This window comes from Phalacrocorax carbo, chromosome 2, assembly GCF_963921805.1.
Source record: "Phalacrocorax carbo chromosome 2, bPhaCar2.1, whole genome shotgun sequence".
Lineage (NCBI taxonomy): Eukaryota > Metazoa > Chordata > Aves > Suliformes > Phalacrocoracidae > Phalacrocorax > Phalacrocorax carbo.
In genome coordinates, this window is record NC_087514.1 from 51,620,693 (window position 1) to 51,640,811 (window position 20,119).

General features: G+C 42.0%; 3 protein-coding genes across 6 annotated transcripts in view; 1 reads left to right on the forward strand and 2 right to left on the reverse strand.

The window, feature by feature from the left end:
* The window catches only part of OSBPL1A (oxysterol binding protein like 1A), a 78,445-nt gene extending 77,159 nt beyond the window's left edge, over positions 1-1,286 (forward strand). Inside the window, exon 29 of the mRNA XM_064442852.1 lies at positions 108-1,286. Coding sequence (XP_064298922.1) covers positions 108-210 — 103 coding nt within the window. The 3' untranslated portion in view covers positions 211-1,286. The remainder of the gene's footprint in view (positions 1-107) is intronic.
* A 127-nt stretch (positions 1,287-1,413) lies between these two features.
* CABYR (calcium binding tyrosine phosphorylation regulated) lies at positions 1,414-12,601 on the reverse strand. Of its 4 annotated transcripts, none has more exons than XM_064442856.1 (6): positions 10,946-12,601; positions 10,003-10,105; positions 8,733-8,914; positions 8,592-8,645; positions 4,627-5,529; positions 1,414-3,521 (listed from the first exon to the last, which is right to left on the reverse strand). In XM_064442856.1, the coding sequence occupies exons 3-6, from the start codon at positions 8,878-8,880 to the stop codon at positions 2,914-2,916; spliced, it is 1,713 nt and encodes a 570-aa protein (XP_064298926.1). In that variant the 5' UTR covers positions 8,881-8,914; positions 10,003-10,105; positions 10,946-12,601; the 3' UTR covers positions 1,414-2,913. The 4 variants fall into 4 exon arrangements, with proteins under 4 accessions (XP_064298926.1, XP_064298924.1, XP_064298925.1 ...); XM_064442854.1 differs by having other exon boundaries at positions 10,003-10,774; XM_064442855.1 differs by having other exon boundaries at positions 10,716-12,601.
* A 181-nt stretch (positions 12,602-12,782) lies between these two features.
* TTC39C (tetratricopeptide repeat domain 39C) overlaps positions 12,783-20,119 on the reverse strand; it is a 39,355-nt gene continuing 32,018 nt past the window's right edge. Inside the window, exons 12-14 of the mRNA XM_064442853.1 lie at positions 19,638-19,742; positions 16,487-16,525; positions 12,783-15,859 (exon numbers count right to left, since the gene is read on the reverse strand). Coding sequence (XP_064298923.1) covers positions 15,770-15,859; positions 16,487-16,525; positions 19,638-19,742 — 234 coding nt within the window. The 3' untranslated portion in view covers positions 12,783-15,769. The remainder of the gene's footprint in view (positions 15,860-16,486; positions 16,526-19,637; positions 19,743-20,119) is intronic.

The window sequence follows — 20,119 nt, forward strand, 5'->3', positions numbered from 1 at the left end:
CAGTAATTACTTTGAGCAGTAAACTGCTGAAGAGGCAGCAAAGCAGTTCTGAACTTCCATAAAATCGTGTTAATAGCTTCACTAACATGCTGTATGTTTCCTTGCAGATGGTTCCACCAAGGCCCCAATCCCTACACTGGTACACAGGACTGGCTTTATTCTGGCAACTACTGGGACAGAAACTACTTTAACTTGCCTGATATTTATTAAAATGCAGTAAGGAGCCTGTGACTGATAGAAGGAAGTCTTAATCTCTTTTATTGTTTTCCCTTGTTTTACTTATCTCCTGGAAACAAACTGACATGTTATCAGACAGAATATTAAGCATCTCCACAGTGCATCTGGTGGTACATGATCTGCAGTCCCATAGAGAGGGGAATAATTTTTCTGGCTGATGGTGGGTCCTCTGGATAAAGTAAGTCGCCAGGGTTTCGAGCTGCCCTGCTCGCTGAATACACCTATATTAGGTTGTGGTGTATGAGGAATAGAACACCTTCCGCTGTTCTGTGAATACTTTCTTTTGTAGGTAACATTGGCGCAAGTAAAACTGGTTTTATTTATTGTGACATGGGAATGTTTAAAAGCACACACAGTAATTGCAATATTCTGTTCTTAAATGAAGAAGGGTGTGTCACTTTTGTAAAGATGTAATTTTTCATAAAGTGACTTTTACTGAAGTAACTCCCTTAAATCCTTAGCTCTGGTCAGAGATTCCAGAAGCGTTCCTGTCCCTGGAGCATTAATGCAGTCTGTTTAAGCTGGTAACATTACTCAGATGTATTTATTCAATGTTTTGTGCAGTGTGTTTTGAATTTTGCTCTCCTGTTTTGCTACCAACCTTATGGTTTAAGGAATTAAGAGCCATTTAAATATCTATGGACTTGATTTGAACTGCACACTAGTAACAGGTTTTAAAAGAATCTGTTTCATGCACTAGAAGTTCTGGTGCCCAGCACCACTGCAAAAAGGCAAGACCCTAATCGGTCCAGGACCTGGTGAAACACAGCAGGGGGGACAGGACCTGTGTCTGTACTGTGCAAACTCCCTGGGAGGAAGTCTTGTGCATTTCAAAGACAGTACAGCACCTCAGCGAGGCCTCCTGTGCACAGCTGCTTTACCCCTTTTCAGTGGGGTGCATTCAATCTTAGAGTAAGTTTATATTGAACTGTGTACAGAGCTTCTAGAGGGCAAGCTGCTCTTTGTACAATATTTTAATTGCTGCCTGGAGGTTAGTGTTAACTGAATAATTTAATTGCTACTAAATAAAGGCTTCAAAACTTCTTGCATCTAGTCTAAAGTGAGTGGTGTCGGACAGTGCTGACCCTTTCTGAGGAAGCCTACTTGAAGCTGCTGCCATGAAGCTGCAGAGTGTGCTTCCATGTGTGTCCAGGACCTCTCTTCCCCTAAGCAGGCACAGCCTGCTTATGAGGGGTGGGGGTGCCAGGGAGCTGGGAGCTTTCTCCTTCAATATGCAGTGAGGCTGCAGCTCTAGCCCTGAGGGTGGATTACTGAAACAGCACATAAGGCAAGAGAGAGGCTTTCTGGGTTTTTTTTTTGTGCGCTACTAGAATTAGCATCCCTACCTGGGTGAGGCATATCTGCATAGATAGGGGAAAGCTGTTTCTTTAGCAGCCTTTCCTGGGAGAACTGGGCCTTTGCAGGGAGCTGTAGATGTAGAAATTGAATACCTGCACTGTCTCCTGGCAGCCTCATTGCTGCACTCAAGCCTCTACTCTGGCCACCATTTCTTGAAGTCTCTCTTCATTGCTGTGCAAATTCAAGTGGGAGCCTGAGATAGGTAGAAACAGTCTAGCTGTTGGGTCAGTGCTGCAGCAGGTCATGCAGCACTGAATGCTTAGTGCTAGGAAAAAAAGGCATTTAGTTCCTGCCAGCCCACCCAGGTGCAAGAGGGGGAGAACCTCTATACAACATTGACTTCTGTCTTTTTTTTTAAGCAACTTCTGTTTCACAAGAACGACTTTTTTCTCTAGACCTAGTCATACTGCAAGAGGCTGGCATATCTAAGTGACCATAGCTATAGTAGTTAAAACCTCTAAAGCAAAATAAAGATATTCTTTCTTAAACCCCTCCTTGAGGCATAACCTCAATTGTCAGCCTGCCTAAACTTGTAGTTTGAATTGCCCACGTGTGAGAATTCTTCCTTCTAGTTGAAAGTACGACTGTTGTCTTGCTCCTGACATTTGTGTACAGTTCCTTCCCTGAGTATAACCCCAGCACTACAGCCTACACTGAAATAACCTTGGCTCTGTGTCATCACTCTGTAGTGCTGGGGTATATGCATATACCATGTTAGCACAGCACAGAAGCTGGGCCCCTCTTCAGTGAAAGAGCTGCAGCAGATGTGTCTTAGTGGTCATAATTCACACCAAGTTAGCATTCAGGATTCGTGCTGCTGTGCTAGGAAAGTATTAAATGCATGGGAACACCATTCTCATTACTGGCTTTATTTGGAGCACTTGCATTAAGTTATTTATTACAATGTTAACTCCACGGCTCCTGCTCTCTTCCTGAAGTCCAAACAGCATCTCTTTTCAACCTGTTTAAAAAACATGAACTCAGTAGAAAGCATGCAGCAAGAACTACATTAATTGCTACCTAAATACTCTTCAGTTAAGGTTATTGTGCCACACTGATTATTACACTGTGCCTCCAGCCTGAACTTTAAGGGTTCTAGACACGTATGAATGTGAGATTAAAAACTTGGTTACTTCAGGCTAAAACCAGAACAAGACTCGTACTACTCATTGCAAAGTGTAACAAGCAGGGGAAGGCTTCCTATCTGAAAGGTAGTTTAACCACTGCTTTTAATCCTTATTTTATTTTGAAAAGGGTTAAATTAAGTTTTTAGTAGTAAAATCCAAATACCAGCATCTCCCCCTGCAAGAAGCACGCTTACTTCATGACCCTGCCCATGTAATGGCAACCTATCCTGCAGTACTGTAGGCTTTCTGCAAGAGCAGTTATACCTGTGTGCTTATCAGCAGCTGGCAAGCCTTTCCTTGCAGACATCACATCATCCAGAGGGATGGCAACTGAGAAAACACAGGGTGTGCGCGGCTTCGCCACAGTTTCCTCCACAGAATTAGAATTGGGGCTTGCCGTGTCTGTTTTCTCATCAGCTGGCCTAGCAACCGGGACTGGGACTGTAGTGAATCTCCTCCTAGCACCTGCACCTCGCCGTGCAAAGACAGCGTAGCTAGGAATAGGTTTCCAGTCCTGTATGTTCTGAACACTAGAGCCCACTAAAATGAAAGGTGGAGCATCTCTCCTCTTGCTTTCTTCTTGTAGCACATAAATTGGAGCAGATACTTGTGACAGCTGACCATATTGCTGATCTTCCCCTCTGAAAAGACTGAGGGGTGCCTGTGAATAACGAACACAAGCTCCAGCTGGAGAAAGGGATGGTGGTGATTTTTGACCTTGTTTCAAGTCAGCTAGACAATAGAGGGTCCACACATTAGGATGGGGTGGTGGCTGTCCTGCTTCACTTGATGCCATGGCTACAAAGATAAAAGTAAGAGTGCTGGTATCAGAAGCAGTGAATTTCAGTCATTTTGTAAATCCTTATGCCTAAAACAAACATACCTTCACTTGCTGAAAGCAAGCATGTTAGAGAAGAGAGCTGGGATAGCAAACACTGCTCGGTATGTGGCTGACAAACACCTGCAGCCTAGAAAAAATAAAACTGTTCATGGTCAGAGCAGAGGCTTTTCCGGGTAAGAATTTGTCTGGTATTTCTGAAACTGCAGATTGTCAAACTCCCCTAAAAGTCTGGGGGTTTTTTGTGTTGTGAGTTTTTTGGTTTTTTTTTTTGTTTTTTTTTTTGAAGAGCCAATGGTAATTTAACAAATATGCCTAAGCTCAGCTCTCTTCTACAAAATGCTCTGCTGAGACCTCACAGCTGCACCACTACTCCTGGGGCAGGGCTCGGACAGATTCTGCAGGACCAGGGAGGCTGGAGGCAGGGGAGTCTACCTAGAGAGTTTGTCCAGCTGGGCAAGGGAGGAGCTGGGCACATGTCACCACAGGGGAGAGACGCTGGTGAGGGCCTCACCAGGAACGATGCGCACCCGCTCTCTCTTGCTGTTTGTGGAACTGATGACCAGGGCTTACCAGCTGCACAAACTCACCAAGCTCAAGACAGCACAGGCAGCCACCACCATTTTTCTTCTAAATGGAAAACCTCCTAGGTCAGTGCTGGACTACAAGATCTTTCAGGGGAGGAGAATCAGAACTAGGGCTCCAGCTGGTCACCTCACTTCAGCCACAGGGCACATGTATTACATCTTAGGTCTCTAACACCTGCTTCAGAAAATATGGCTTGTTTTGAGCAAGACCATTTGGCACCAATGGGGCGCCTTCCCATCACTTTTATGTGCCTGTTTCCCCACAGGAGCAGAGAGCTAGCAACATCTCTTGGAACAGAGGGCGCAGAGATCTATCACATGTGCGCTGGGCCAAGCAGGCAGTGGTGGTACAGCAGTTTTAGAAGTTCCTCTACCCTTTGGTGCACTGACATAGGTGCTTTTCCATTTAGTGACCACTGATGAAGCTGTAGAGCTGGAAGCTGGAACGCAAAGATGCCAAAGACCCAAACTTTCTTACCTGACCAGACATAAACTTGCTCAGCTGATTCCGCTTGTGCTGTAGATTCTGTTCTCTCAGGATGGCACACTGAATCGTCAGCAGATGGACCTAAGGTTGTAGCACTTGAGCCCTGGCCTGCATTTAACGGCTGCTCAATCTTTAAGAGATAAGCTGTTTGGTCTACAAAGGGAATGGTTATTTTCTGTGGAAACTGCTCTATGTAAGGCAGACGCTCTGCATCCATACTGGGCTCATCATCCCACCACAGCGATACAGCCTCAGTGGTTGAGGTAACCTCAGCTTCATTGCAGGAAGGCACAGCCTGCAATGGATCTTTAGGAGCAGGTGATGGTGATGGTTCTTCCCACAAGGCAACTGAGGAAACTCGATCTACATCATTTGTTGAGATATCAGCCTGGCTGTCTGAGGGGCCTAGTTCTCCAGCTACGGAGGACTGACTCCACGCTCCTGGTTGTGACCTAAGAGCCTCTACAGAAGCCTCAGCTGCTGGGACAGCAGAAGCATCTTCAGCAGCAACTTCTACTGGTGTAAATTGGTTCTCTGAGGTCTGAGAGTCTTCATAAAGAGTCTGCACACTGGTTGCCATGTCCCTCACAGAATAAAGAGAGTCACTGTTACCTAGCACGTGGGTAGCAAGCTGTGCAGGCTCAGCAGGGACGTACACCAGTTCAGGTCCCTCAGGGGATGAAGCTCCATCAGATCCAAGGGAGAGTTTGCTTTCTGCAATTGAACTGGCAATTGATGGGTGTTGAGTTGCTTTGGAGCTATATTGAATATCAGGTTCTTCAAGTAGCTGGTCTTCCTCTGTGTCGGTACACTTGTCCCTTTGCTTGGGCCCCCCAGAAAAGAAAGTATCTCTGTACTCTGATGTTTTCTCTTCTAGCCCCTCATTCCCATTTTCTGCAAGGTAAAAAGCACATAATGACAATACGTGAGCACCTGTTTCCATTTAAATAAAATTAAGATTTCAGCATCAACTCAATTAGATGCTCTACAACATATTTTTGAGGCTTCCTGGGTTGCAGAGATGGAATAATTCAGGCGGAGGGGAGGGGCGGGGGGTGTGTGTGTTGCTCCTTGCCTACCAATAAGGGGAAAAAAAATAATTCAGAAAGCAGTGGTACCACTTTGAAATCTAGGAAGCCTTAACTGCATTCATGACCCTGCAGTGATGGCTACGTTCTTATCTACTGCCCACAAACATTGATACACTTATGGATTAAAAGATTAAATTTATATTAAGCACATCAGGTAAGCCAGCTAGAAGACCACGGCTCCTCTTTGCAACACTTCAGAACTCTTTCGATCTGTACAAGTTATTTAAGATGCATAGATGGTGACATTTCAGCTTCCTCAAGAATCTTGATTAGTTGAACTGACAGGTATCCAAATGAAGAACAGGGCTAATTTTAGCTACAGAGTGAAAAATGGCTTATAGATTAGTTATCATGGGAGGAACTCATGGAATCAAAACAGTGTTCCATCACATGGTTAATAAAGCAGTCAGCACTGGGGGAAAAAACCAACAAACCAAGAGGTCTGGGGTCTACCATGATTAACAACCGTTGGCCAATATGTAAAACCAGCACAGTAGCAGAAGAGAAGGTGAGTCTTTAATACATCACACAGCTCAGTGCTGAGCTGTTTTCTGAAGTCGTGACTGGATGAGATCAGAAATTATGAGAAATACAGCTCAAAAGATGACAGAGCTAAATCCGCTCTGAAGAAAACCATCTTTCTGGCTGCCATCCCAAGCTAACGCAGGCCCATTTATAATCCAGTGTCAGCCTCGGGCAATGCCACAGAGAAGAAAGGCCCCCTTGCAGCTACACAAACTATCCAGCTACCTACTGGTGCACAACGGGTCCCAAAACCCACGCTGGCATCATGGGTGGGAGACTCCAGAGGAAACATTGCTTGACCTTGCTAAGGAATTCCTCTCTGATCATCCCCTTTCACAACAGAGTTGTGACCACAGTAGGGGTTGGGCAACACAGAAAGAGGGGGACTAAGTGGTCTATAAGGAAAAAGGTGCGAGAGGGACCCGTTTTGGAGCTTGGTGACCACGCAGGGGTCAGTTCACAATCACATAAGCAGACTGCTGACAGGCATTCAGACTGAAAACTTCTGCACTACGCAGCCACTCTCTCCATCATATTTGAAGACTCATGGCAGTCAGGCAAAGTCCCCAGTGACTGGAAAAAAGGGAATATTGCACACATTTTTTTTAAAAAGGCATTAAGTAGGACGCTGGGAACTACCAACCGGTCAGCCTCACCTCCATACCTGGTAAGATCATGGCACAGATCCTCTCGGAAGGTACATCAAAACATATGGAAGACAGGAGGGCGATTAGAGACAGCCAACATGTCTTCACCAAATCATGCCTGACTAATCTAGTGGCCTTCTGCAATGGAGTGAATGCATCGGTGGACACGGAAAGAGCTACCTGGACTCCTGGCTCTTAAATTGGAGGGAGATGGGTTTGATGGCTGGACTATTTGATGGATAAGGAATTGGCTGGATGGCCATGTTCAAAGAGTTACAGTCAACAATGTCCAAGTGGAAACCAGCAATGAGTGGTGTCCCTCAAGGGTCTACACTGGGACAAATACTATTAAATATCTTCATCAATGACATAGTGGGATCAATCGTACCCTCAGCAAGTTTGCAGATGACACCAAGCCGAGCGGTGCAGTTGGTAACAGTAGAGGGAAGGGACTATACACTAGAGGGAAAGAGACTTTTTACCAAGGCCTGCATTGACAGGACAAGGGGCAACAGTCTTAAACTGTAAGAGGGTAGACTGAGATCAATTATCAGGATTTTTTTGTTGTTGTTTTTTTACAGTGAGGGTGGCGCGACACTGGAACAGGGTGCCCAGAGAAGCTGTGGATGCCCCATCCCTGGAAGCCTTCAAGGCCAGGTTGGATGAACAACCTGATCTAGTGAAAGATGTCCCCGCTGATGGCAGGAGGGTTGGACCAGATGATCTTTAAGGCCCCTTCCAACCCAAACCATTCTATGATTCTGTGATTATGCAAAAGTTGCTGTGTGACATCATTAATGCAACATTTGCAAATGCACCAAAATCCAGCCTTTGGTGATAGTCGCATTGCAATATCCACCAAGCATTTTTACAAGAAGAAAACTGCTTCAAGTGCTGAAATCAGTGGTGGTTAGCTTTTTTAGAGAAGATCCTAAGCTAGGAATAAGATAGTAGCACTTTCTGTTCATAGCTGGGGCTTCTCTTCATTGCTGTAATTACTTTGGTATATAGTGCTCAATCTGTAGATCAAGGCTGTCTCAAGTGCTGGCTAGTTCCAGGGTTACCTGGAACGCAGCCTAGGTGGCCTTTTTGAATAAAAAGGGATATTTGAAGCTGCCGACACTTATGGTAACCAGATGATGGAGACTCAAACCAGTGGGGCAAACAGAAACAGGCTGTGAGCTAGACAACACACCCATATCACTGCTCCCCACAGAGCCTTCATGTGGCTCTATGGATTCCAGGCCTTACAGCCAAACCCAGGGAGCAGATGAAAGCTCCCAGCACTTCCCAAAGAAATTAGCATCCCACAGAATTAAATAATCTCTTTTTTATAAACAAAGAGACACAATATTTATTTGCAAAAAGTAGATAAGTGTAAAGTCATTATCTTCTTAGGGAACGATAAATCATACTGCAATATCCTAAAGTTAAAATGACCAAAAGCATCCAGGCTCTCATCCATACTCAAAGGAGAAGGTACATGATCCCAGGGGACTAATTCTTTCCACATTAAACACAAGCAAGGGCTTTCTGAAGGCAGCTTGCCTCTTCAATAGGTCAGAGCCTATATGCCTCTTTCACATGACTAGATAGAGACAGGATGCAGCCCGGAAGTGAAAACTACCTGCATCCATTTGGTTTGGAACATGGTCTCAAAATAGTTTAAAAGAACAAATAGAAACTATCTTACCGCTAACAGACTCAAACTTTTCCACGAGTTCTATTATATCCAGATCAGGATTCCCTGAAAACAGAAGCAGAAATTAAGCTGGAGTAGGACACCACACTCAAAGAGCTCAGCTCTTCAGATGAAGCACTGGTAGGAACAAACCTTTTCGGAAAGCGACAAGCTCTTGGAAATAGAGGGCGAAAAACTCCGCAATGTCATCTGGGTTGTTTTCCATGACAGCCCGGGTCACCCCCTCAAGCAGGGTCTTGAGGCCATGTGGAACAACCAGCCTGATCTTTGAAGACTGCATCTTCACCTGCTCAAGTCGCCTTATAGTTTCTCATCTGTACAAACAGAACCTCTCAGCTGAGCATCCACCCCACCCCAGTGTGAAGTGTGTAACAGCGGCAGCAGGATCGCAGCTGCTCATCCCTTGCCACGCCATCAACAGCCCTCCTCCTCCACCCCTTCCCAAACAATCCTTTAAGTTAAAGGGGGTATTTGCCATTTGCAGTGACCAAATCCTTTACTCCCCCTCCCCACCTTTAGGCAGAAGGCACAGTCAGGGGGGCCGGCCAACTAGGAAACAACGATGTGAATTCAAACCCAGGCCATGAACTCCTTTTAAAGCTAAAACCCACCAAAGCACCCCCCTATGAGCCACAAAAGCCGTTTGTGTTCAAGCAAAGAGTTTACAGGACACTTCTTCCACCCTCCTCCTCCTCCTTCATCCCCTCCAGCACTTGCTCTCTCCTGGTCCCAGCCTCTCACCAGTGCCCCCGGACGACGGCCACCACACCCATCCAGGAGGGTGTGATGTCACAGTGCCCGTGCATCATCAGTGCAGCACAGCAGTGCTGAGGTTTGAAGCTGTCAGCGGCTGCACGCCAGCTCTGCGGCATTACTGCCTGTTGGTCAAAAAGGTTAAAAAAAAAAAAAAAGAGTGGGAGACAAAATACACGATTAAAATTTACAGCCATACAGCCAGAGCGCTCCACACCCGGGTGACACTGCAGCTCATCACTGAGGACTTTTCTCCTGCAACACACCTTGATTCTCATTGTCGCACAAGAACCGTTGCATTTGATGGACACAACTCTGAGCACAACTCTACAGCCCTTTTAATAATATATTTTAACACCAAAGTACAGTGTCATGGTTGCTGCTGCTCAGGAAAAGTGGCATCAGGGCTGCAAGGGTGAGGCCGAGCACCTACGGGCGCTGCCCACCACGTGGCGCGGGGAAAGCGAGCGCCCACAGCGCTCACATCCTGTGAGACGCTGCCTTTTGTCCATCCCCATGCTACTGTGAAACCCATTCCTGCTTTCTGCTGCTGACTTGCCTTCGGGCACGTAACCAGTGGAACGCACGGCGCAGACAGAGCTCCTCTGAGGGACTCTTTTGCCTTCGCCAAAACATCATTTTTCCTTACCAACAACAGGCAGCTGAACCAGACACGTTTCTTCCCTGCACACCAAGAGTGTATCTTCGTGCTCAGCCTCAGGTTTCGATGACTTAACATCCAATGCTGCAACCTGCAGAAAGCAGAAAGGCTGCAGCGCATCCCTCCCACCCCTCTGCCAGCCAAAGTACAGCGAGCGGGTGGGTGCACAGACCCACCCCAAGGTTCAGCCTGGCCTTTCAAGATTTAACAGATTTAAATCTTGAATTTCAACAGATTTAAACTGATGTAACAGACTGCAAGATATAGCATCCGAGATGTTCTGTGGTGACCTCCGGCAGGAGCTCAAGCGAACAGCTGGGGACTGCAACCACTTCAGCCACGGCAGCTATATCCAAAAGGAACCAGATTATGCCTTAATACGGCTCCGTTCATACTGCAGAACCTTACGACTGCAACGGCAAAACTTGAAACAAATCTCAACAACCCCAGGGACAACGTTTGCTTTCCAGTAGGCATTTTCAGTGGATACGGACAAGATCGTTTTCTATTCCAATAAAATAAGCACAAAAAAAAGTAATCGTACAGTGCCATATCACCACTAACTAGGTTTCTGAGGATCACGAATGCAGGAAGATCATGGGGAAAGCCATGGTAAGGAGTCTGTTGTGGGATAAAAACTTATCCTCCAGCAACGCTACAGATCAGTCTTCAACAAACTTAGAAAACCACCATCTACCTACCTGCGCTTGCATTCCTGGATGTTTCCATCTACAAAAACCTGAGGGGAATCCCAGCAGTGCTGAAGATTTAAGACACAAGCGTCATTGCTGCTAAAGTGTTTAGACTATTTACATTAGCTTCCTTTATTAAGGTAAGTGACATTATATTCACAATAGCTCATTTAAAATTAACAGAATCTTATATGATTTTCAAGTTAGTTTACTGGCAAGTATGTTAATGGTAAACTCACCACAAAATGCTTCTTCCATAAAAGAATCCTTAGAAAGTAATTTCTCATTAAGAAAACTTCTCCCAGTAGCTCATCAGTCCTGGAGAGTGACAATAGAGACCACGCTATTAAAAAAAGGTAAATATGCATAAGCTATGACTTATGAGATTAGCAACAAAAGCCTTCCTATTGAAAGAATAAGACATACTTCAAGAATACATATACGAGGACTAGAAAATGTGTCATTTCTGAAGTCAGGGCTGTAACCTGACGTCTAGAATTCTGTATGGAGAACATATGGAAGCAACAGGACTTCATAAAAGCATTAAACACGCCTGTGTGCAAAGGCAGGCACACAGTTACTTTGAAACCATCCTCAGTGAATACAGATCAGAAGATAACTTCTAAATTTGTGTCTTTTGAAAACTTTCAAAAGTTCTAGCTCTGCAAAGCTCGGCACTGCCAAAGCTTCAAAGGTGTTCAAGTACAGATGCCATAAACCACATGAAAATTTATTATCAGAGGTAACCAAACAGAGGCATAAGCCTCCTTAAATATTTAAAAAGGCTTCAGCCACTAACACAAAAGCATATCTGTCTGAAACTTAAGAGCACACAGGAAAAAAAAACACGTCTGGAAACTACTTCACTGCGCTGGAACTTGAATGCCATTTTTGAAAACCATCTAAAGTAAATCCATCACACAAAAAGTGTACCAGCTGCTCTACTGAAACATGTTGCCCTTTAGCCCCAACTGAAGAGCCTGTCAGCCTAAGAGCAGCTGGCCCACTGAAGGTAAGGGCGGAAGGGACCAAACAGTACGGTATTTAAGTGTAATTCAATCAAGGGAAACAACCCTGAGCACACACCTGTTGGGGGTGGGGAAATCATCACTGTTTGCCATCTACTGACAATGGCACAATTTTGCAACCAATCAATTAACCAAGTTTCAAAGTTCAGGGAGAATACAGATTTGCAACACTGACAAAGTTAAGCCTTTTCTAAAATAACCCGATCTTTTTTCCAGTTCATCTTGTACAACAGCTAATTTCATACAAGAATTTGCTGGACTATTGTACGTAGATGCAGATAATTAAGTGTAAAAACAGCAGGTGCCCATGCTTTCTGGACCTCTGTATAGAATACCGTATTGTAATTGTTCTTAGGTGAAAATGAACCAGAACTGGAACTTACCTGTATGTTTCCATCTTCTGTAAGTCAACTTTTCCAGACAAAAGTAGTTTTTGAAGTAGTCTTTCCTGGCTCACCTCAAAACATTAGGATGCAAGACAGTATTGTATAAGCACCTACTCAAACTGTAATTAGCAGAGGAACAAATCCCCATCCTGCCTTTTTTTTCTGAACTCCTAATTTATATAAAATAATCTGTCCTCCAGTTCCTTCAGGATGAAGTGATCAGAGGCAATACACCTGTATGTCTTAAAAGTCCAGTGGAGTCTACCATGCGTGCTCTAGGCTGCCTGCAGAGCCGAGGACAGGCGCCCTGGTCAGATGCCACTGGATGCCCAATCGCCTTAAAAGACAGCTGAGCATAAATTTACATCCAAACATTAGCTTTAATAATACTTGCTTAATATTGCACCATTTTTCATGAAAGCGATTGCTGCTGCTGTCAGTATTTTGCAATGACGACTGGAAAGGGAATTGGAGTGTCATTTACAGGCTACCCTGCTGTCACTCCCCTGACAGGTTCAGTTCGCAGCCTCGCACCGCCACGTGTAGCCCTACACCAGCCTCACACTTGCCCCTGTTCACGCTTCAGTTACAGAGCAATTTTTAAACACAAGTACAAGCAATTCCTAGAAAGACAATCAGATTGTTGTAAATTGAAAAAGCAATTCGATACAACATTTGGGGAATTTTATTTAAGAATAAAGCATGACTAGAATAAGAAACAAGCATTCGAAGTCAGAGAGAGAAGAAATTAAAGTGCTTGCTTTAGAGTAAATTAGAAGCATTTTTCCAAGACGGAGGAATACAACAAATACAACTGCGTGTGGTTCTTTTTCTTTAATGAAGAACAAGTAAATTTGATGTCTTAAAAAAAACGCATCTTAAACCTCGTTCACTCTATGGTTGATCTCACCATGACACATGTAACTCACTTTCTAAACCAGGAGACTATAATTATACTGGAAGAACAAAGGCTGAGGTAACTGCTGACTAGAAAACTTTGTTACAGAGTCACTTGACATCCCAGAAGTTTTCCAATACTTCATACGATCTTGTTCAGGAGGCCACCAATTAAAAGATATTTTCGAGGAGCAAGGGAACAAAACTCATGACCACATTTCTTTTAATTTAATCAGAAATATAAAAGTGCAAGTTCTGTAAATTAACAACATTTACAGTACATCACAATAAATATGCCACTTTGTGACCTCTAAAAACTCTAGTTATTTATTTGAAATGAGTCATATTGAGATAAAAACTGCATCAACATCAACAAAAATACCTGACCCAGTAAAGATAATCTTAACATATTAACTAGCAAGATGCATATTCCATTATTGCTATTAGACCATGCCTCCGAGTTCCAAAGTATAAAAACTTATCAGTTTACACAAAATACAGTTGAAATTTCTCTCATCACAGGCACAGTCTAACATAAAAAATAATTTTGACATTTACAATGTAGGAGATTCTCCTACGAGGGGAGGAAAAAAATAATTAATATAGAAACAGAGAATTCTATTTCAGTGACGATTTGCTAAATCCACAGAAAAGCTGCAATTTGCACAGAGTTAAACTGTTATATGAATATAGTGTCTTTCCATACCCACTCCTGGCCTGGTGAGAACAACAGGCCTTTCAGTAAATTTAGTACAGTTTTGCTAGCTACCTCCATGTATGCAGACCCTAGATATCCCAACACAAATGGCATGCAGGTGCTTTGTGTCCTGAACAGCCTAGTCTCACATTATATTTAAGCGGTGTATTTAAAAAGGAATTTTGTCAGTTACTGTGCTGTTTCTAGCTATTCACCCAGAATGGAGTGTCCGTCTCATTGCAAAACATTAAAAGTCAGATAGGACAAAATAAGATTTCAAGTACGTTAAAGCCCATTTTTAAAATCATTATTTGAATTCCAAGTAGTCACTATATACACACAATATATTGTTTTCTAGTCAATACTTATTTGGATTGACCAAATAAGGTTGAACACTCATTTGTGACTCAATATCACTGTCAAAGTTGAATTAAAAAAAAGTGTACTGTCTGTAACACACCTAGATTATAGAAAAATAAAACTGCTTTTTTTAAAGAGTTAAGAGTCTCTCCTCTCCTTCAGGAACTGCAACAGAAGAGTTTAACTGCTCTAGGAATGCCTTTCATAGCAGAAACCGTGTATTTCTAGAGAGAAATAAAAGTGTCTCAACCATTTCCTTTGGCCTACCAAATAGGATATTACTTTTCTCCTCCATATCAGTCTTGCTTTAGATGCAACCTCAAAAGCAAATCAATGAAGGTTAGGTGTGGGCAAGGTCTAAAACTTTGGCAACATATTCTACGAAAAGGTAAGGGAAGAAGAAGAAGAAAAAAAAGAGTTTAAGCTAAGGAACTGTTTAAGGCAGTCTGACTAAAGTAAAGATAAGGCTTTTGGATAACTGTTTCCAAGGATATCCAGTTTTCTTGGCTTTGCAAATTAACATAATTCAACTAACTTTCTGGTCAGATTTCCACTCATAAGCTTCTTTAAAAAAAATGTTTACCTCGCTCAAATATGATATTAAGTGAATATAAAACATAAGGAGATACAGACAAAAGTAAAAAATGCTACGGATGAGCATGCAGATGATCAAATATTAAATATTATATGGTCATGATAAAAGTTTTAAGCTCTCTGAGGTATTTCAATATCTGAACACCACAGGTTTGGAACACCATATACAGACTTAGGATATTGTAGTATTGGTGTAACTACCAAAGTAGATCTTTGGGTTTGTGTTTTGGTTGGTTGGGTTGTTGTTTTTTTTTTTTAATACCTTTAAAGGTCACTGCTATAAAAGATTCAGCAGCTTGAATAACAAATATGTAGAATTACTGTTTCTGGCCTCTGTATTTTAACATAATATTTAGAATATTAAGAGCAGAAATAAGAACTGCCCACATTCTAATTGCATGTCAAACAAAGTAAGTATTTGGCTGGAACGCACCAGGAGCGGAGATCCTAAATATTGACATAATTTATATCACAAGTACGAGCTGGGCTGGGAGGGAAGGAATGAAGAGTGGAAGGGGTGTGAGGTTTAAAATTCACACGTTAGTCACCATGAAGTCACTGACATAAGCCACTAAAATTTAGTAAGATCTGCTTTTTGTGGCTGAACAGTTTTCCTCCTCCTGTGTATTGGCTAATACTTGAAGAAAAATAAAAGTGTTCTGACCATTCCCAACTTGAACATTTACACCAAATATTTTAATTATATTATTCTAATCAACACAGAAGTGCTCTCCTTAGCATATTTTAGATCTAGACCTATTTTAGAAGGTAAAAATCGCACCTGGCAATATTGTTGAAGTAAATTATGTGTGCTTACTTAGGCTCACTCACAGAGTTACAAGCAATTGTGTTCAGCCTGATTTAAACAAAATAAAAACTGAAGAGTTAAAAACACAAGGTCACTTAACCTTCTTCCTTGTTGATTTACTTTTAGTTAAAATTATAATGTTTTACTAAGCCATACCAACTCTGACCATACTAGGAAAGTATCTCTGGCACAAGCGGTTTTCAGAAGAAAAGCTGGTTTTCCCAACAGCTTTTTCTCCTGCTTCATCTTAAAGTGCAGAAACTGTGGGAAAGGATAACACGACTTCCTGTCCGTCACTGTGGAACTACTTCCTTTAGAGAGGCTAAGGCTGCGTGTATGCGGACGTGCAATCTGTTCTCAAAGTCATAGCCAGTAAATTCCTCCTGGGGGGAGCAAACAAAACAAAGTTATATAACTATTAGCCTCCTTCACTTCATGATAGGTAGATAATTTTACTACTAACGCTTAAGAAATGTTACAAAACAGACTGAAGAGGTCAACTGGAGATTGCATGTTGCAATACCCCCGGATTACCCAAAGTAACAGAACTATTACAGAAATTCCAAGCTGGTAGAGAGCAGAAAGCTTCCATTCCCAGCATGCTCTTTGGATCTCATGTAGCTGGAACAGCACCTAGGAATTTCCGTGAGTCCAAAAGCTTTAGAACATCCCCACACGTCCCAGGCAGGAACCAGTTAGAACAGATAAGAAGTGGAGAGTTGTCATTTTCAAAATTTCTATAGCCAAATCTTAGCTGAAAAACTTGGCAACATTGTTACACTCCAAGAGGGGTCACTAATGTGGGCTCCGTGCTATGGCTGACCTAGAAATACATACCTACATTACATAAATGTGTAGCATATACATTAATGTATACACGATAACATGGTAGATTATAGGCAAGAAACACTGACACTTCACATCCCCACCCCGCCCCAAACCCCCCAAACCCCCACCTCTCCAATGCCCTCATCTCAGGAACATAAATTTGAAAGCGTCTTAGTTTTTACCTTGGCTTGGAGAAGTAAGGTTTTGCCTCTTGGCACAGTCTACAAAAAGACAAACATTGCATTAGAAATACATGGCAAATGTTACAGGAAATAGCTGAGGTATATGTCAGGCCAGAACAGCATCTCTATCTTGAAAACAAGGTACCGAAGCAGACAAAATCCTCTCAAATTAGGAAACTAGAGATACAAATGAGGCATCCAAGAAATGCAGTATTATGGTATTTCTCATCTTCTACAGAAAAGGAGAAATTACAGCTTTAAATGCAAGCTGCTAATGATGATAGTGAGCTACAACAATGTGCAGGGAAACAAATGAGGCTACAGATAAATGACTAATTGATCAATGGAATAATTTTTCTGTCTTAACTAAAGTTTAAGCCATTTATTTACAGAACAAGTTGCCGGATTTTAAGTATTAGAAGTTGTTTCAGAAATCTTAATTTCAAACTCTTAAGGAAAAGTATACACATTTGCAGATCAATATTTACTACTGAAAAGCTCATGTTTTATTTCTTATCATATAGTACATTTTTATTTTAAACCTTAGAAATAATCAACTGACCGATAAGTAGTCAGAAAATTTTTCTTATACAAACATACAGAATATGAACATATGTATTTATATTGGTTAAATTACATTCAGCATCTTAAAAAAAAAAAAAATCAGTAAACTTCTTGATGTAACAACTGGAGACATTCAAAACCTGCCTGGATGCGTTCCTGTGCCCCCTGCTCTGGCTGTCCCTGCTCAAGCAGGGGGGTTGGACAAGATGATCTCCAGAGGTCCCTTCCAACCCCTACTATTCTGTGATTAACCACAGTAAAATCTTAAAAGAACCTGATTAGCACTAAGTTTAAAATAACAAAGATGATTCAGACGATGTAATAAATCAGACATGTAATTCTGAGTAATTTTATTATAAAGTAAATTTAGTAACAGCATGCTTCTTATACTAACATGCATATTCATATGCCTAGCTGTTGCTCAGGTCTTTAATACGCTCAGCCTCTCAGGTAAATGCGATTTATAAAATCCTATCCCCTTCTCTTTCTTAATCATTATAGAGCTCTCGCATGACACCTCAGATAGTAAATGCAGTTTTCTATAAACAGCATCACTTGCCTCTAATTCTAGCTCTTGCTTTTCCCACTCCATCCCACTTTCTTCAAGTCAAGCAGCATTTACCTCCTCATTGTCTGAGTGCCACGAGAGGGAGTTTCCTGCATGTCCTTCACATACTGAGCGTTACCACAGCTTCTCAGCACAGCTACAAGCCGAGGCTTGTTCAGTCCTGAAGCACCCAACACGAAGCACGTTTGGTAACTGTACGCACATGCTACACAAGGCAGGGAGGAAGGAAGGAAGGCAGGCTCCCACATTCTCAAAATCTTCAGATAACTTCACTGCCCACTACAGGTTTTTTTTTTTTTGGTGTTTTTTTTGTTGTTTTTTTTTTTTTTTTTTTTTAAAGAGATTGTTGACATGATCAAATTTAAATATGAAAATGGGAAAAAGGCAGCAGGAACATTACTGGACTCAGCCTCCCTACTAGGCTTCAAGGCCCTGTTCCAAATCGTAGGGCAGCAGGGCTTTCAAAAAAGAGCTATTATTTTTAAAAGCATTTTCTCTAGTTTTGTCTTTTGTCATAATAACAACATATTGAAAGATATTCCATTCCTTCCCTCTTTAAAGGGGAAGGTTCAGCTTAGATGGTTAAACCTGACAAGACTAAAACCAACTGAAAACAGAATCTTAAGAATGTGAGATACTATCAGCCCACCTACTTTATACGCTGCATACAATGATGTGGGGTTCAAATATAGGAAGTACTATATAAAGCAGCACAAACTCCAAGCAGCGGTGTTACATGGTGCTGTTTCCCTCCTCAAACAAGAGTGGTGCAGGAGTTGCCCTAGTTTCCGATCCCCTGGGCTCCCTAGGAGGCAGGGTATGTGCAAGGACCTGAATGATCAAATGTATCATTAACCAAGCCATTTGGACAGTCTGAAAGCCAGGTGGATTATTTTCCTCTTCATCCTGAGCAAAAAACCCTCACTGCTCAGGGTGAAAGCCAAAATGCCAACACATACAGCTTCAATGGAATTTAAATGACTGAAATCACTTCACTTATACATCCCCTGCAATGAAATAGTACAATGGTATGCCTGCCCGCAGTCCAGCCAGGTTTCCAAGATGCACTGATGTGCGAGATTAGGAAGATATCTGTCCTAAGAGTGAGGATAAATAATGCCAGAGTAAAAAGACTGTTAACAAATACCATATTGTTCCAAATATAAGTTTGATCCCCAAAACATGTAGCTATTTTAGGAAGTCATCAAATTCTATTTGGAGAGTATAACTACAGGTAATCTCTTAACTTGAACAGCACCTAACAGGAAATTAAATACATGAGAAAAGGATCCTAGGCACTCACCACCTGCAGACAACAAATCCCTGCCTACCCAAGACATTCTTGCTAGGCCTCTGCTGCCACCAGCAGCAGCAACACTGAGGGAAGTGAAGGGGGAGAGAGGTCTTTGCACCTTGAGGGGTGACAGAGTATTTCCATATCCCAGTATTTTTATATATAGTTTCTCGTAAGGTACATTAAAAAAAAAAAAAAAAAAGGGCATCACAGCATGATCAGAGACACGAAAATTGAAGTCTTTGTCGTTCTTTTCTGGGGTAAAGTACTACATAATAACAAAAACAATGTGGTGCTAGACTCAGAATTCTTGCTTTACTGCTTGCTGTAGGTTTGCAGACATGTTCATTTTACTGCTAGAGAAAGACACCACTAATAGTGAGGAAGGTAACAGCTGCCCTGAAGAACCCCAGAGCGCCTCAGGCTGTTTTTTATGTAAAAATAAAACCCAGTAACAACAAAGCAAGTCATTGCAGCGTTACCAACAGATAACTAAGCTCCTCAGAATGTCCTTATAGCTCTTGCTATTGAAAAATTAAGATGATGTTACCCAAAAACGCATTTCTTGGTTCACAAAAAAACGAAGTAGTAAGTTTCTTTATGGTAGGTATAAAACAGATTTTCAAAACATAACGTACACTATTACCTATAAACTTGGTTTCATTGTTTGTATAGTGATATGTTGACTCCTCACCCTGAAGTTTAAAAATAGTTTATGCTATTACCTCTGGATTGTCTAACAGAAGACAGCCAAGTTCATAGCAAGCATATGGCTGGACGTAGAAGTTGTTTTGACGGCACAGTTCATCTTTAGCAGCTCGCTGAAAGAACTATAAAAATTAAAGAAAGAAAAAGAAAAAGAAGATTGCAGTAATACATTAAAATTAACTGTTACTTAGAAAAAAATCCAGAAGTACCGTTCAATTTTAAGCACTAGAAACTAGCGCAAAGCTAAATTGAGACTACATTAAAAAATTCCAATGGTAGAGATTCTTTAAGCAAGGATCCAGAGTTTTTCACTGACACTAATGTATCAAGGCAAAACTATTTGTTTGGATTTTTACCAAGTAATATATTGACTGTTTCAAGTGTTTTCCAACTTCACATTGGAAAAATACTAGATCTAACAAGGAACTTTAACATCAGAGATTAAGTACCCAGATTATTTAAGATACGCTGCTTGAGAGAAGCGGGGGGTGGGGGGCGG

Bases quoted from the DNA above. Each gene is read 5' to 3' on its own strand.
- CABYR (XM_064442856.1), bottom strand. From the start codon at position 8,880: ATGCAGTCTTCAAAGATCAGGCTGGTTGTTCCACATGGCCTCAAGACC. The intron at 8,646-8,732 runs GTTTGTTCCTAC...TTCTGTTTTCAG, and splicing joins GCTTGTCGCTTTCCGAAAAG to GGAATCCTGATCTGGATATA. The intron at 5,530-8,591 runs GTAAGATAGTTT...TTTACCTTGCAG, and splicing joins AAAGTTTGAGTCTGTTAGCG to AAAATGGGAATGAGGGGCTA.